This window comes from Equus quagga, chromosome 1, assembly GCF_021613505.1.
Source record: "Equus quagga isolate Etosha38 chromosome 1, UCLA_HA_Equagga_1.0, whole genome shotgun sequence".
In the NCBI taxonomy this organism is placed as follows: domain Eukaryota; kingdom Metazoa; phylum Chordata; class Mammalia; order Perissodactyla; family Equidae; genus Equus; species Equus quagga.
In genome coordinates this window covers 14,014,564-14,032,483 of record NC_060267.1, presented here as the reverse complement: position 1 = coordinate 14,032,483, position 17,920 = coordinate 14,014,564, and the positions used below count along the sequence as shown (strand labels likewise).

At 36.6% G+C, this 17,920-nt stretch overlaps 2 protein-coding genes across 2 annotated transcripts; one reads left to right on the top strand and one right to left on the bottom strand.

The window, feature by feature from the left end:
- Positions 1 to 7,266: 7,266 nt before the first annotated feature.
- On the bottom strand, positions 7,267 to 8,281 carry LOC124252290 (olfactory receptor 9K2-like). The gene has a single exon (XM_046685578.1). It carries the CDS (start codon positions 8,227 to 8,229, stop codon positions 7,267 to 7,269), a length of 963 nt encoding a protein of 320 aa, XP_046541534.1. The 5' UTR covers positions 8,230 to 8,281.
- Positions 8,282 to 16,547: 8,266 nt separating this feature from the next.
- On the top strand, positions 16,548 to 17,483 carry LOC124228162 (olfactory receptor 12-like). Its single transcript, XM_046642516.1, has one exon. The coding sequence runs from the start codon at positions 16,548 to 16,550 to the stop codon at positions 17,481 to 17,483; it is 936 nt and encodes a 311-aa protein (XP_046498472.1).
- Positions 17,484 to 17,920: the final 437 nt, after the last annotated feature.

Sequence of the window (17,920 nt, the reverse complement as noted above, 5' to 3'; positions counted from 1 at the left end):
TGAAAACTAATTACAGTCCATCCCCTCACATGTGAGCCTAATCACCCCTTTTGCCCTCCCCCTCTTCCCCTATGCCACCAATCCAGTCTCCAATGCTATGTGTTTGTTTGTCATTGTTTTTATCTTCTACTTATGAGTGAGATCATATGGTATTTGACTTTCTCCCTCTGACTTATTTCACTCAGCCTAATACCCTCAAGGTCCATCCATGTTGTCATACATGGACAGATTTCCTAATTTCTTATGGCTGAGTAGTAGTCCATCATGTATAAATATCACATTTGCTTTATCCATTCGTCCCTTGATGGGCATCTAGGTTGCTTCCCCTGTCTGACTGGGCAAGGGAAACAAAAGAAAAAATGAACAAATGGGAATACATCAAACTTAAAAAGCTTCTGCACAGCAAAAGAAACCATCAACAAAACGAAAAGACAACCTAACAATTGGGAGAAGATATTTGCAAACCATATATCAGATAAGGGGTTAATATCCAAAATATACAAAGACCTAATACAGCTCAACAACAAAAAACCCAACAATCCAATTAGAAAATGGGCAAAAGATCTGAACAGAGATTTCTCCAAAGAAGATATATGGATGGCCAACAGGCATATGAAAAGATGAGCAACGTCATTAGCTATCAGGGAAATGCAAATCAAAACTACAATGAGGTATCACCTCACTCCAGTCAGAATGGCTATTATTAACAAGACAGGAAACAACAAATGTTGGAGAGGATGTGGAGAGAAGGGAACCCTTGTTCACTGCTGGTGGGAGTGCAAACTGGCGCAACCACTATGGAAAGCAATATGGAGTATCCTCAGAAAATTAAGGATAGATCTACCATATGATCCAGCTATCCCACTGCTGGGTATTTATCAAAAGAACTTGAAAACACAAAGGCATACAGATACTTGCCCCCCTATGTTTATTGCAGCATTATACACAATAGCCAAGACATGGAAGCAACCTAGGTGCCCATGAAGGGATGAATGGATAAAGAAGATGTGGTATTTCTACATGATGGACTACTACTCAGCCATAAGAAATGATGAAATCTGGCCATTTGTCACAACATGGATGGACCTTGAGGGTATTATGCTGAATGAAATAAGTCCGTTTTCGTTTTAAAGACTATTTTGTCTGATATAAGTATTGCTACCCCAGCTTCCTTTTCTTTGCCATTTTCATGGACTATCTTTTTCCATCCCTTCATTCAAGTTTGTGACTATCTTTAGGTATGAAGTGTGTTTATTGTATGCAGCATATATATGGGTCTTTTTTAATTTTCCAATTGGAACCCCTATGCCTTCTGGTTGGAGCATTGACATTTAAAGTAGCTATTGATAAATATGTACTTATTGCCATGTTATTGCTTCTTTTCTGAGTGTTAATAGTTCTTCTCTGTTCCTTTCTTCTCTCTTCTCTTCCCTCGTGGTTTGATGGCTTTCTTTCATATTATGTTCGGGTTCCTTTCACTTAATTATTTGTGTATTTATTATAGGTTTCTGCTTTGTAATTACCATGAGGTTCATATATAATAATCTACATATATGGTAATCTATATGGAGTCAATCGTCTCTTTAGTTTGACCTCTTTCTAAAAGCTCTAATCTTTTGCTCCCCACTCCCACATTTTATGTTTTTGGTACATCTAACCTCTTATTTTCTATTTTTTTTTACCTTCTTATCATTGAAATAGGTGATGTTAGTACTTTTGTCTTTTGATCTCCACATTATCCTCCTAGGTGGCTAATCTGCTACCTTTATTGTATTTTTGCCTTTACCAGTAAATTTATTACCTTTTTTTTTAAAGATTGGCACCTGAGCTAACAACTGTTGTCAGTCTTCTTTTTTAAAAAAAATTTTTTCTTTCTTCTGTCCCCCAAAGCTCCCCCAGCACATAGTTGCATATTCTAGTTGTGAGTGCCTCTGGTTGTGCTATGTGGGATGCTGCCTCAGCATGGTCTGATGAGCACTGCCATGTCCATGCCCAGTATTCAAATCAGTAAAAACCTCGGCCGCTGTAGCAAAGTGTGTGAACTTATCCACTCGGCCATGGGCCAGCTCTCCTTTGTTTTTTTAAAAAATCATTTTCTTATTCCCATTTGTGGTCTTCTCTTTCCCACTTAAATAAGTCCCTTTAGCATTTCTTGTAAAACTGGTTCTTGGTGATAAACTCCTTTAATTTTTGCTTGTCAAGGAAATTGTTTATTTCTCCTTCCCTTCTGAATGGTAACCTTGCTGGTAGAGTATTCTTGGCTGTAGGTATTTTCCTTTCAGCCCTGTAAATATATCATGCCCCTCCCTTCTATCCTATAAGGTTTCTGCTGAGAAGTCAGCTAATAACCATATGTGGTTTCTTTTGTATGTAACTTGGTGTCTTTTCCTTGTGGTATTTAGGATTTTCTCTTTATCTTTAATTTTGGACATTTTAATTATAACCTGTGTTGGTGTGGACCTCCTTGTGTTTATCTTGTTTGGTGTTCTCTGTGCTTCCTGTACTTGGATGTCTGTTTCCTTCCTTATGTTAGGAAACTTTTCAGCTACTATTTCTTCAAATAGAGTCTCTGCCCCTTTGTCTTTCTCTTCTCCTTCTGGGATACCTATAATACAAATGTTAGTGTGCTTGCTGTTGTCCCAGAGTTTCCTTGGACTGTTCTCGTTCTTTTTAATTCTTTTTTTTCTTATCTGTTCAGCTTGGGTGATTTCCTCTGGTCTTTTGTTCAGCTCACTGATCCATTCTTCTGTATCATCTACTCTGCTATTGAGTCTCTCTAGTGAATTTTTCATTTCTAGTATTGTATCCTTCATTTTTGAAGAAATGAAGAACTTTGGTCCTTTTGTATATTTTCCCGTTATTTCTTGATCTTCTCACTGTGTTCATCCATTCGTTTCCCAAGATCAGTGAGCATCCTTATGACTTTTTGTTTGAACTCTTTGTCAGGTAGATTGTTTATTTCTGTTTCATTTAGTTCTTTTCTGGGTTTTTTTCCTGTTCCCTTGCTTGGAATGTATTCCTTTGCCTCCTCATTTTGCCTTTTTATTTGTGCTTATATCTGTGTATTAGGTGGGTCAGGTGTGTCTCCTGATCTTGGAGAAGTTGTGTTACATAAGAGATGTCTTTGGAGGCCCAGAGTGTGCTTCCTTCTCATCAGCAGTTCCAGGAATGACCCCTGTGTGGACTATTTGTGTCCATCTGTTGTGGCAGGCTTGCTCTTGTTGCAGGTGCCCAGGGAGTCTAGTCTGTTCCCTGGCCAGCCGTTTGTAATGCTCAGCTCTGTGTGCCTACTATGGACCCTTCAGTCACTTATCAGGTTTTTAGGAGCCCTTGCACAGTTGGCTGCAAGGTCTAATAGCGTCTTCTTATTGCAGTTTTTCTGTTAAGTGAGTAGGCCGCCATCATGACTGGTTGCTATGCTCAGGGGCTTAAAATTGCTGTAGACCTCCAGCCTGCAAGGCTGTTGCCCAATCCTCTCAGGATTGCAACTGAGTGGGGCCAGTGCCAGGCACAGGAGCACCCAATTGTTTCAGGCTTTGGAAAGTGGGGCCGATCCCTTCTGTGGCTGTTTGAGAAGCACAGGTCTTCTGCCATTGATAAGCCCCACAGCCCAGAGGTCTACACACTTCATCAACACAGTCCTGGCCCATGTATATGTCCCAGTCCCCTGGAGTGTAACCAGCTGCCTCATTGCAGAGGCCCCTCCCACACTCCAGCAATGGCCTACCCACTCCAGCCTCTCCTCTTGCATGCCCTGTCTTGAAGAGGCAGACCTACTTCATTGCCTCCAGAGGATCCAGGTACCCAGGCTATTAAGGCTGAAAAGTTGCCTGAGGGCTTGCTGTTGGGTGGGACCAGTTCCTAGGGTGGGCTGCCTGACCTACGTGAGCTTGTTTAAATTGGCACTCTAGTGGTCAGAACACACCCTAGGCTAATAGGCCAGGAGAAAACTCCAATGGCATCTGCCAGCATCTGTTAGCATGCTTGTACTAGGTTGTAATAATGGCTGCTGCCAATTTCTCAGTCCCTGGAGAGGTCTCATCTCTCACTGAGTTGCACTCATAGCATATCAAGTGAGTCTGTTTTCATGAAAGGACTGTGAACCTTTCTTTCTGGTGACTTTAGGTTGCTTCCCAAAACAGGTGAATTTGTGTATGGGTCCTTTAAGAGCTGACTTTTTCCCACTTATGTCCAATAACTTTTCTAGGGCTATTCCCTGTTGTAGTTAATAGCCAGCAAAGCCAGATATTATGACACTTGTTTCAGTTGTTCTGAGTCTGAAGGATGCTTATTGTGGTAACATTCCCCTACTCAGGTTCCCCACTCCTCCAGGGAAGGCTGCATACCTTAGGATTTCTCCTGGATGGCTATGAAGTACCATGGCTTGCAAAGGTGTTTTTTTTCTCTCCATAAAGGAATTTTGCCTCTTCTGCCTTGGTCAGGACTGCCCCATGTTGCAGGGGTTCTTTTTATCCAATTTTCAGTTCCTTCTCAGGAGTAATCTTTCCAAGAATAGTTTTAACTTGGTTATGTTCATGGGAGGAGGTGAGTTCAGAGTCTGCCTATGCCACCATTTTGACACCAACCTGATGCATATCCTCTTAGAGTAAGGTTTGTTAGCCTCTACCTCAGCCTGAAAATTCTTTTCTGAGTCAGCTGGATGTCATTGGACATACATTGCTCTAGGAGATGATTCAATCAGTGACCATTCTTTGAAGTTTTTCTCGAAGGTATTCTGGTGTGTGTTGTATGTGTGATGTGTATGTGTTTGTGTGTGAGAGACAGAGATAGAGAGAGACAGAGACAGAGAGAAACTACAATTATGTTTGTGTTTATGTGTATGTGTGGAGTCTGATGGTGGTTGCAGGGAGATGTGTAGTGAATATAGAGGAACATTCTTCTCCCTGGACAGTCAACTCTATTGCTAGGATTTATTTCTCAGTTTAACATAAGAATATCAATATCCAATGGACAAGAACACTGTGCCTGGTCATTAGGTGGGCTGGAATTACAAAGAATCAGGAGCCCCTTTCATTGCAGGCTTGTTCCGTTACAGGACTCAGAGTGCTGCCTGAAGAATTCTATATTGTACTCCCAGAGGAGGGTTAGCAAAATGTACCTCTTTCAACCTAAATATATTTCTGCTTCTTCTGCGGAGAGAGGCAGGACTCCACCTTAGCACAGTGACCACTTACCTGAAGATCTTCATAAAGTTTTTCTACCCAGTGTGTTCACAATTTTCCCCAGTAATCCATATTTTTAAAAATGTGGATGAAAAAGGAAACATTTGTTAAGTTGTAGAGGGGACCATTAAATAAAGACATGGGTATAGAGATAGGTACAGTATTTGATGGTAGGATACTATTTTGCATCTAATTGGAGGCCCTGTTTGTTTTTATTTGTCATTTTTTAATCTTTTCTATTAGTTCTCATCAGAAAGAAAAAACTGAAATACACAAGCAGTTCCTCAAGATCTGTCTATGGAAATTAAAAAAGGGCATCCTGGAGAATTGTGGATGCTCCATGACAGAGAGTCAGGGAAAGGGGCAGAGAAAATTATTTTCTTCCTCTCTGTGATTTCACATGACGTGGTATTGAGGGCATGAGGAAAGAACAAATCTGGCACCTGTTAAGTATACAGATTTAACCAATTTATATGAAATTTATATAATTTAATCCTTCAAGTAACTCTAAGATGTAGATTGTATTATGCACCCCATTTGACATGAGGAAATGAAAATATAGAGATATTATGTAACCTGCCCAAAGCTACAGAGGCAAAAACAGAATGTGAAAGCTCAGTCTGATTCCTGAGCTTATCTTCTTAGCTCCTAAGTTAACAATTACCTCTTATTAATATTATATTTTCTTCCTCATTGTCCTCATTGTGAGGTAGCATTTCCCCAGTAATAGATGCTGAAACATTAAAAGTCATTATTCACTGATACCTCATTCTCATTTTATCAACCATCGATCAATATTCAGCATATTTTACCTGCTATTTTAAAGATACTTCCTCTCTTCACTATCTGTGATAAGACTGCCCTTTTTAAAGCCACCATAAGCTCTTACTTGGGTGACCGCACATTTTCTGTGACTCCCATCTTCTCTGTATGAATATTTATTTCTCACCAGCTTCCACTGTTATTTTTTTAAAATGCCAATATGAACATGATACTACCTTTCTGAAAAATGCCCAATGCTTACCCTTTGTCTACAGAATAAAATTTATCTTCCTTGGTTTGTCATATAGATTTGCATGATCTGTATGAATTTCCTTTTAAATCCCATCTATCCCTATCTTGTGCATTAAAAAGCAGTTATTAAACATCACGCAGTTGACTATACAGTTATTTATTTCTCTTTGCAGAGAAACCTATCATTTCATCTTGTTCAGTTCTATGTTATTTTTTAAAATGTGCTTACAAGTTTTCCCTGATCATTAAGACCGCTCTCTTGTAGAGACTCCACTCCCTTTGTATTTTCTATCTATCTCTTTTCACTGGGTTTACCATGTGGCAGTTTAGTTCTCTATTCAACAATTGTCTCCTCATTAGATTGTGAGGTTAAGTATAGAAATCATTTATTCCTAGGGATGTTTGTATGGTAAAGAGTACATAAAAATTCAATATCAATTTGGCAAATTGTCACAAAGACATATATAACAAAAAACCTATGTGTAATTTTAATTTATTTTCATAACTGTTTTCTTGTGAAAGGTGAGAATTTTCATGAATAACATATTCAAGATGAGAAACCATGAAATAAGTGTGTCACTCATTCAGCCACTGGACAATTAAGAGTGACTCACATAGCATCCTTTGGATTCTGTACACTGCAGAGTATCTGATTCTCTAAGTACACAAAAAGAATTCTTCAGTAAACCTGATATTTTCATCTATCTGCTTATGACATCAAATTTTGTTACCTCTACCAATTATGTACACATCCACATTACATATGTTACTGTTTCATGATAAACAATAAATCTCAAATAACAAGACAGCAGAAAACTAAGAATACATTTTTCCATAAAGACAAAAGACATGTCAATCTTATATTTAACCGAAATGAAGATGAAGTATGGAGAAAGCCATTGCACTTCCAAATCAACAGCCAGGCAAAATATGATGCAAATATATTTTCAACTGAAATTACACGGAATTCAAAGAAATAAACTCATTAAGATTAAATATTTCTAACATCAGGAGGTGCATTTTTTGCGTAAGTGCTTCCCTAAATTTTCATAAAGTCCAGGCCTTTCAGTTACATAAATTTTAAAATAGAATTAAATAAAAATAATTTTTTCCCCAGGATCTTTCTCAGAGCTTCTTTGACATCTTTGTTTCTCAGAGAGTAAATCAGAGGATTCAACATGGGAGTGACTAAGGTGTAACATAAGGAGGCTACTTTACTGAGCTCAGGAAATCTGTCAGGGATGACATACATAAAAATGATGGCACCGTATAGTACACTCACAGCTCCTAGGTGAGAGCTGCAAGTGGAGAAGGCTTTCTTACGTCCTTCTGTGGAGCGTATCTTTAACACTGTGGACACAATATACATATAGGACACAATAATGACAATTATGGTAGGCAAAATGATAATGCTGCATAGGAAAAAAGAAACTATCTTATGAATGTAGAGATCAGAACAAGAAATCCTCTGAAGTGGACGGTAATCACAGTAAAAGTGGTCAATGGCCCGAGAAGCACAAAAAGATAAAATAAATGTCATGCTGGTCTGAAGAACTGAGGTGATGAAACCACAAAAATAAGAACCAGCCACCAACTGCGTACAGAGATGTGTAGACATCTGAACAGAATAGAGGAGAGGGTTGCAGATTGCGATGAAGCGGTCATAAGCCATGGCTGCCAGGAGAAATCCCTCAGTCACAATGAAGAGGGCAAAGAGGAAGAGCTGGGTCACACAGCCTGCAAAGGAGATGGACTTGTTCTCAGACCAGAAGTTGATCATAGCCTTGGGTGCAATAACAGAGGAGTAGAAGAGATCAATGAAGGAGAGGTTGCCTAGGAAGAAATACATTGGTGTGTTCAGCCGGGGATCGGTCATTATGATGGTTATCATTCCACTATTCCCCAGAAGGACCATGGCATATACAAGCAGAATTAGCAGGAAGAGGAAGATATGGAGCTCTGGGCGGACCCTGAAGCCCAAAAGAATGAAGTCAGTCAGTTCTGAGTGATTGCTTGCTCCCCTGTCACCCATGGCAGAACCCTGCTGAGAAGCAGAAAGCAAATAAATGAACTCTTGGCTTTGATCCTAGTGCCGTAAATGCTCTCATAAATGTGGAAATAAATTATTTACAGCTTAGTTAAATGTTGCATATAAAACAATGTTGATGTCATGAAGTATCAAGAATTTGGATTAGATAGCACTAGGCTTCTGAGACTGTTCTCCTATTAAGAAGTTTTTTAGTTACTGTATTTAAATCATTCATTTGCATGGAGTTGAGCAAGAATGTAGCATATTTTATTGTCTAATCTTACTCCCATTCTGAATTTCTAGTCCCAAAATATTTATAGTTAAAAATTATCTTTATTTAACATATGCTGTACATAGAATCTAGAATATAAGAAGTATTTATAATTTCTGTTATAGTGTTTGTAGGAATTATGTCAGCCAAGTTAGTGTTTGGCTTATTACATGACAGTTATATATATATATATTTCAAAATATTTTTACCTTATTCTACTTAAATCTATTTATTTTCCATTATTACTGTAGCCATCTTTTAAAGTGGAATAAAAACAGATAAGTTATTGTTACTTAAAAATTAATAACATCAGGGGTCGGCTCCGTGGCTGAGTGGTTAAGTTTGCACTCTCTGCTGCAGCAGCCCAGAGTTCGGATCCTGGGCGTGGACATGGCGCCACTCGTCAGGCCACGTTGAGGTGGCGTCCCACATCCCACAACTAGAAGGGCCTGCAACTAAGATATACAACTATGTACCAGGGGGGATTGGGAAATAAAGCAGAAAAAAAGAAAGATTGGCAACAGTTAGCTCAGGTGCCAATCCTTCAAAAAAAAAAAAAAAGAAGATTGGCAACAGTTGTTAGCCTAGGTGCCAATCTTTAAAAAAAAAATTAATAACATCAAAATCACTAAGCACAGATAAAATAAAATTCTATAAAGGTAATTCAAAATGTACGTTCATTTTCTTAGATCAAAATTATTCTCCCAAATAAAGGTTTTTTTGTTTTTTGTTTTTTCTGCTGAGGAAGATTTGTCCTGGGCTAACATCTGTTGCCATTCTTCCTCTTTTTCCTTGAGGAAGATTCTCCCTGAGCCAACGTCTGTGCCAAGCTTCCTCTATTTTGTATTTGGGTCTTCACCACAGTGTGGCTGCTGAGAAGTGGTGCAGGTCCACTCCAGAGAACTGAACTCAGGACAAAGGAGCAGAGCATGCAGAAATTAACCACTAGTCCACGGGGCTGGCCCCCCAATAAATGCATTTCTATTGCCTCATTACAAATATTTCATTTCCATTGGTAGTTGCTTACTTAAAAAATGCTGTGATCATTTAGCCCTTTTTTTGAAGCAGAGAGAGAAGCTGGTGAACGTTCCAATCCTTACACTGCCGTAAATGACGTTCTACCAAAGCTGCATCAATTCAAGGGCTCTCACTCCTCAATCAGGACAAGAAATATATATCAAGGAAACATCCTTTTCTGACTTCTCGTATACTGTATATGTCTTCACGTATGGATGATCATGGATATTTAAGGAGCATAGCAACCTTGTGTCATCCAGAGTCCATGATCATCTGGTACAGTATCAAAGGTGGTTCTTTATGATGGCCTTAGTTATTTTTATTCCTGTAAAATCTTATTTTAGGATATTTCAGCATTGAGGTTTTGCTCATCCTCTGTGATGAATTCCACTGGGAGAGGAGTAATCACAAAGTCAATTACAGAGACACAAGTGCAGGCTCTAGGGCTGTTGTCCATGAGGACTGTGGTAACCTCAGATCCAAACAGTCTAATAATAGTCCAAATACAAGGGTCTTCTCCTTCTCTGCTTATGAGTCTCTTTTGGGAATTTCTCTGGACTTTATTTCCTTCATTGACAAAGAAAAGCTTTCTGATAATTATCACAGCGGACATATTTATAGGCATAGAGAAAGAGATAGAAAAGTTTTTACACCTTGAGAAAAGTTTTAGATAAATGGATATTTTAAATTATGTAGTAAATTACATTTGCTCTGATTTAAAAAAGACAAAAATTCACTCCCAATTATGGTTTACCTGTATTTCTTGATGTAGACATATTTCGTGATATGACAAATGCCTTCTAAATCACAAAGTCAGATAATGTTTTGCTAATTCTATGCTTTCCTTCAATACTAAACAGTTAGAAAATATAATGGAAGAAACAAAAGAAATCAGTAAAAATTTTAAAAAATACTCAGTAAAAATAGTTATGAGATCAATACCTATATTTAAAAATTATTAAAAACTACTGTGTGAGGGGCCGGTGCCATGGCTGAGCGGTTAAGTTCGCGCACTCCACTTGGGCAGTCCAGGTTTTCTCTGGTTGGGATCCTGGGCATGGACATGGCACCCCTCATTAGGCCATGCTGAGGCAGCGTCCCACATCCCACAATTAGAAGGACTCACAACTAAAATATACAACTATGTACTGGGAGGATTTGGGGAGAAAAACCAGAAAAAATAAAGAAGATTGGCAACAGTTGTTAGCTCAGATGTCAATCTTTAAAAAAAAAAAAACTGTTAAAAAAAGTTGTCAGAATGAAGGTTGAGAACCATTACATGAAGGTGACCTTTATTAAAAAAAACAAAAAACTACTGTGTGACTAAAAGACTAATTTTAAATCAGAGACATGATACCCTATTTAATGAGCTGAATATTACAAGGATGTCATTTTTACCTCAATGTTTCTCTCTGTTAATTTTAATCCTATTTCTATAAAATCTCTCTTTTAATTAGAAGTTATTACCAGAATTTCTCTGGAATTTTTTGGCATATAGATGGCGAGATGATATGGGGCCAGAGCTTTTCCATATCACAATACAGTATTAGTAAAAGTTTGGTCAGTGTAGGAAGAGAAAGCAGTCTAGGTATTTTAAGCTAGAAATTATTTATTAATGTGAACCAAGGCTTATCAAATTTGGAAAGGCTGAAGGAACTTCGAGTGATACTCTTGTAATGACCCTTAGAGCCACATAGGATTAATTCACAAAGAGGGCTACCGTTGGAAGTATGATTTCAAAACACAGCATCATAGCTCAGACTCAAGGATCAGATACATAGAAACAAAAAAAAGTCATTACTTTCTCATTCATCAAAATAGCTTCTCTAGGAAGTTGGGGACACTACAATGCTGCAGAAGAAAACCCACCTGTTTCCACAACCTTCCCAAATGGTAGAAAAAGACAAAAGGAACAAAAAGTTGATCCTCTTCCAAATTCTGAGTTTGTATGGATATAATTGGTAGAACAAAATCTGAGTCAAGAACCCTAGTAGCAGGAAACACTTTAATTTTCCAACATCGGTGACTAGAAAGCACATGGGGCAGAGCTTGGATATCTAATCTATGAAATGAACCAGAATCCCATATACTTTTTCTCATCTTTAAATTTCCCACAATAGCATTAGCGATAACAACATGCTACTGCTTATACATACATATCAAACTATTACTGTCATTCATAATAGATGGGACATTAAGAAACTCATCACAAATTCAAAGGTTGAAATCATTCAGTGAGTGTTCTTTGATCATGTCAAATTAATATGGAAATCAATAATAATTAGATAACCAGAAAACTCTATGAACATAGACATCAAAAATAAACACTTCCTAAAAATCCAAGGAATAAAAAAGAAATTAAATTAAATTGTAATAAATTATGATATATCTAACTTCTAGAAGGCAGAAAAAGAAGTACTTAGATGGATATACAAAACCTTCTCGGTAAATAGTACAAAGAAGAAAAGCAGGATCATCGATAAGTTAATCTACCTTAAAAATGTGAAACAGAAAACAGGAAGTCAAAGCAAAAAATGAAAGAAGGTGAATAATGTAGATAAAGATTAAATAGAAAAAAATGTGAATAATACTGAGTAATCACATAGCTTAACCTCGATTCTTTGAAAGATGAGTAAGACTCTTATCAGAAAGATTTTAAACCCCTAGCCAACTTAACAGTGGTAAACTAGCAGCATTAAATCATAAGCATCAGAAATGAAAGATGGGATGTCACTAAGGAGCCTACTGATATTAAAAAACGGAGTGTAGTAAGCTGTATTTTTACCAATTCTTGTTTTTTTAAATAAAATTATTTTAAATAGAACAAAATGATGTATAAAAAGAAATTTAAATTTTAAAGTATTCTATTAAAGAAATTACATTTTCATTAGTAATCTTCCCATGAAGAATGGCCCTTGCCTAAATGGCTTCACCAGTGTTTACTTCCAAATGTTTAATAAAGAAATAAGACTTTATGCATAAGCTCTTTCAGGAATAGTCATAAAGGAAAGATTTCCTGACTATGTTTATGTCTGTCATCAGTCTCACATAGACGTCAAAATAAAAAATTATAGATAAATCTCATAAAGTTAATTTAAGCATTTTTAAGCACAATATTAACAAATAAAATACTTCAATACATAAGGAATAATAAAATCTCACTGAAGTGTGTGTTTATACTACAAATTTAAAGGGCATTTAATGTTTAAAGAGCAATAAATTTAAGATGTTGTCACATTTTTCATGAAAGAATAACTACTGCAAGTTTTGCCTTCCGTAACAAAAAACTAAACTCTGGAGAAAATATACGGACCAAATATTTTTAGATATTGGACAATAAGCAGAGAATGACTGCAACTCCTGAGAAAAAGGAAACATATCAAGAAGAAAATGTTTTAAACTAGAACACATAGCAATAGAAACAAATTAAACATAAGCATAGAGTAAATAGGGAAAAAATGAACAGACATTCAGTGAGAAATGAGAAAATATTACAAAGGTAATTGGAAGAAGAGGGGCCAGAAATGTTAGAAACTATAACGCTCAAAATCTTTTTCAAAGTTGATGACAACTATAAACTAACAGATGCAAGAAAGTTCACAAACTCAAGGAGGATAAAGAGAAAGAAGATCAAATGAAGGCACATCAGAATAAAATTTCTGAAAGTGAATCAAAAAAAGAACGTTAGTGAAATTGCTAGGGAAAAAGAGATGTTAATACAGGTAAATACAAGTTAGAGCATAGACTGTCGGAAACAATTCAAACCAGAAGACAATGGAACAGCATCTTTAAAGTGCTTACAGATGGGGGAAGAGACCAAACCAAAATGTTATATCAAGGAAAATACACTTCAGAATTGAAGGCAAATTCAGGAACCGTTCAGATAAAGGAAAACTAGGATACATTATGCCAAATTTGCACTCTAAGAGATGCCCAAGAAAGTTTTCCTAGCTAAAGGGAAATAGCAGAAAAAACTAGGATCTTTAGGAACATTTTGAAATGCATGGAATATGATTGTGGAGAGTCATGAAAAATTTCGTGTAAGATTCTTTCATTCTCAAAGGTTAGTTGAGGAATCTTTGTACATTCTAGAGGAGTGGTCATCCAACTACAGCTTGTGGGCCAAATCCAGTGCTTTCACAGTACAATGGAAGAACTGAGGATGTATCAAGAGACAGAATTTCTTGCTCTTTCAATATACTTCTTAGGGTGTTTCTCTATTTGATTCTAGCACCTACTAGGCACTATGGTTCTCATCATGGTTCTCACTCTTGAAGACACTTCTAGACTTCTAGGATCTTTTAAGACCACTCTTCTTGTGCCTTGAAATCATAGATGGAGGTATGACTGCCTGCTCTTGCTAATCTCTATATTACTTCAACATTCCCTTCCTTCAACTCTTCCATTAACTGTTTAGCTTATTCTCTGTATTAATTTTCCTCTGATGAATAAAAGCAGGATGTATTTACAGTAGAGATAAGAAATGAGTTTCTAAAAGTAAGGGTTATAATCCATTCAAAGGAAATATCGTGACTTTCCCTCTCTGTAAATCATGAAAATAAAAGAAGAATCAAATATTTCTGATCCAAATGTGCTTTTTTAAATAATTTTGTTCTATAAGTAGAAATTTAGTTCTCATGTCCTCTAGAGAGTCCTTCTAACTTTCTGAAGGCTTGGTAAGTTTACTTATTAATAATTTATTCTCCCTCTCTCTCTCTTTTTGTTCATTTGATGCAAAACGAATTACTGATGAGAGGGACCTTTAGTCCCTGATGATTATCTTGCAGCGGGAATGCCCACTGCGTGGTTTCCCTCCCCATGAGAAAATTTCTCTCAAGATCCATCTCAGATCTACTTGTTGGTTTAATCAATGAAAAGTACAGTAAACTGAGAGAGAGAGAGGGAGAGACGGTATAATTTTTGCTAATACTTGTTCAACTTAGCAATTTGAGTGGTGACGTGAACAGTGAGGAAATGCAATCCATGTTGCCGAAAAACTTCCTAACACCGGTTTGCTTCTTTTCATAATTGTGTTTCTTTGTCAATGTACTTGATTTCAAATATAGTGAGGGTTTACTAAGATAAGAAGTAGTATTCATTCTTGAGACTGTCTTATATTTAATTTGTTTATTCTCAACACTCTTCTTTCTTTTTTTATGTTTTTTTTTTTTTTAAGATTGGCACCTGAGCTAAGAACCGTTGCCAATCTTCTTTTTCTTTTCTTTTTCTTCTTCTTCTCCCCAAAGCCCTCCAGTACATAGCTGTATATTCTAGTTGTGAGTGGCTCTGGTTGTGCTATGTGGGACACCATCTCAGCATGGCTTGATCAGCGGTGCCATGTCGAAGACCAGGATCGGAAGCAGCGAAACCCCGGGCCACCGAAGAGGAGCTCCAGAACTTAAAACCATTCGGACACAGGGCCAGCCCCTCAACACTCTTCTTTTACGTAGCTTTAATTACATTTCTTTCTTTTCGTTTCAATTTTTCTATTGAAACCGAAAACTTGTTAATGTAAAACATGAATTTAAGGAGACTAGCATTTTTGTGGTTGATAACCAGAGGTTATTTTGACCGTTCGTATACCTTCTAAAATCAGTCAGTCAACATTTAATTTTTTCAAGAAACTAGATATTGTGGCTGGACCAAATAGTTTCTAATATACTTCTATAGTCCCAACCAGCCTTAAAAGAAGTCAAAATTAGTGAAACTATAGCAACAAAAGCAGTAAAAATTTAAAGACATTATAGGAGACATTGAATATTTTATATCATATATAATTTTATTTATTTATTTATTATAATTTATATATAAAGTTATATTCTACAGATTTATAGATTCATATAATTATAAAATTTTAAAATACATTTCCATAGTATGTGAATTTTTGAATTGATCATTTGTCAGTTTTCTTCCATATTTTATGATAGAGTATCAAATAGTAAAGTACTATGCCGCTCGATCTCATGATTCTAAATAAGCCTCTTATATCTATTTTTGTCAGTTTCTCCATTCATAAAATTAGAATAAAAATTAATTCTTTTCTCCTCCTTTCCACTGTATTTTATGTACAAACGTTATATAGTCATAACAGCATGAGCCTAAATAAATATAATGTAAGCTTGTTTAAATATATATTTCTGTTTTTTCATTTGTAGCAGTCTTTAAATTGTCTTTTGTGCCTTCTATGTACAGATCTTTGTATTTCTAATTATATTTGCTGGTTTCTGAAATGACAGAAAAATCTCTGTCCAAGACCTTAGAATTCTACACTCGCATTTCAATCTGCAAAATCCAAAGGGAAGAAAAATGGGAAGGAAGAAGAAAGGAGGGAGGGAAAATGGAAGGAAGGGAGGAAAACAATCAAAGTCTGATTTTACTGTGTTCAGGAAACACAAACAAGTGTCAATTCTCTTTGTAGCAGATGAACTGTGCCACTAAGAGTCTATGTCACCATAGGGACAAAAATAATGAGAGAAATAAGGATATGAGGTTAATACATAAAAGGACGACGTTTTTGTCAGGATCTGAAGTCTTTTTCTAATATGAGGGAGACAGATACAATTTTTGTATATTATTTTTCTTTGTGGATAAACTAATCAGTAAAAATAAAAAGAGGCCATCAATTGAATAAAATCTTAAGTGAATTGTAATGTCTATGAGAAATTACTTCCACTAAAGGAGGCAACTTCAATGGCTGTAAATTGATAATAAATCAAGAAATTAAAAAAAAGCACAAGCTGTTGTTTCCAGACATTTTCTTAGACCTCCATTTCCCCAATGCACACTTAGAGAGCAAATCTGCATCATTTGCTTATAAGTACATCTAAAAAGGCTAATCAATCAGATCGAACTTTTCACTAGGAAGACTTTTTAAAAGTGTTTGTATTCATTGGTGTTTCTTAAAATATTGGGAATATAATGAAACAAAAATTTTTCCATGCTGGTTCCTAGTTATTTTTACTAAAACAAGCATTCTGGTCACTCATTTCTGTCATTTTTACCATCTCTCCACAGCTCCACCTATGTCTCAGCTATGAAGAGTCATCTGGGTAAGAATTACTCAGAGGTGACTGAGTTTATTCTGCTGGGGTTCAGGACCCCTCCAAAGATACAGATCCTCTTATTCCTGGTGTTCTTGCTGCTCTACGTGGCCACTGTGGTGGGAAATATCAGCATGATAACTGTCACTAAGATGGACTCCAGACTTCAAATGCCTATGTATTTCTTCCTTAGAAATTTGTCCTATTTAGATCTCTGCTACTCCACAGTCATTGCTCCCAAAACTTTAGCCAACTTCTTGTCTAATGAAAAGAAAATTTCTTACAGTGGCTGTGCTGCTCAATTTTTCTTCTTTGCCCTGTTTGTCACAACTGAAGGCTTTCTTCTGCCTGTCATGGCGTTTGATCGATTCTCCGCCGTTTGCTCCCCTCTCCTTTACCCTGTGCACATGTCCCAGAAAGTCTGTGTTCAGTTGGTAACTGGGTCCTATATCTGTGGGTGCATCAACTCCATGATACAAACAAGTTGCACCTTCAGTTTGCGTTTCTGTGGAGAAAACAGATTGGACCACTTTTTCTGTGATATCCCAGCCCTGATCAAGATCTCATGTGCTGACACCTTTGTGAATGAGATCGTAATGTTTATTCTCTCTGCTCTCATCATCATCACCAGCACAAATGTCATTCTTGCTTCTTATGCTTCTATCCTCTCCACTGTCCTGAAGATCCCCTCCACCCATGGCAGGAGTAAGACCTTCTCCACCTGTGGCTCCCATATAGCAGTGGTGAGTTTATTCTGCGGGACTGTGTTCTTCATGTATGCCCAGCCTGGGGCCATCTCCTCACCAGAGCAAAGCAAGATTATAGCTGTGCTCTACACACTTGTGATACCAATGCTAAATCCTCTAATATATAGTCTGAGAAACAGAGATGTGAAAGATGCTGTGAAAAGAATATTACACAGGAGATGATTTTCTCACTGATATGTGGAAAACCATTATACAATGGACACATTTTGTTTTCTAAGGATCCTAGCTATCCTTGTTCTTGTAAAATTATTATATCAAGATTGTGTATGTATATGGCAGAAAATATCTTTCTACATTTTCCTAAATAATATTTCTAACAGTATAGGTATATGCATCATTATTTTCTTTGCTTGGAATATATGAAACCGTATATGTTTTGAACTTATGATATGGTAATAATATTTTTCTTTCAATTTTTCCTCATTAAGATGTAAATATGAAGAGCTGTTAATATATAGTAATTAAAATAATATTATATTTGTGTGCAATATTCTTTAACTTTATTCTACAAAGAAAGGAAACTGATATTTATTTGGAAAAGATAACAGTCCCATTGTGTAGGTGGCAGTACACAATGTTAATGGTTATATAGAACACTT

What these genes read in the sequence shown, in the direction of transcription:
- LOC124252290 (XM_046685578.1), bottom strand. Translation starts at nt 8,229, where the DNA reads ATGGGTGACAGGGGAGCAAGCAATCACTCAGAACTGACTGACTTCATT.
- LOC124228162 (XM_046642516.1), top strand. Translation starts at nt 16,548, where the DNA reads ATGAAGAGTCATCTGGGTAAGAATTACTCAGAGGTGACTGAGTTTATT.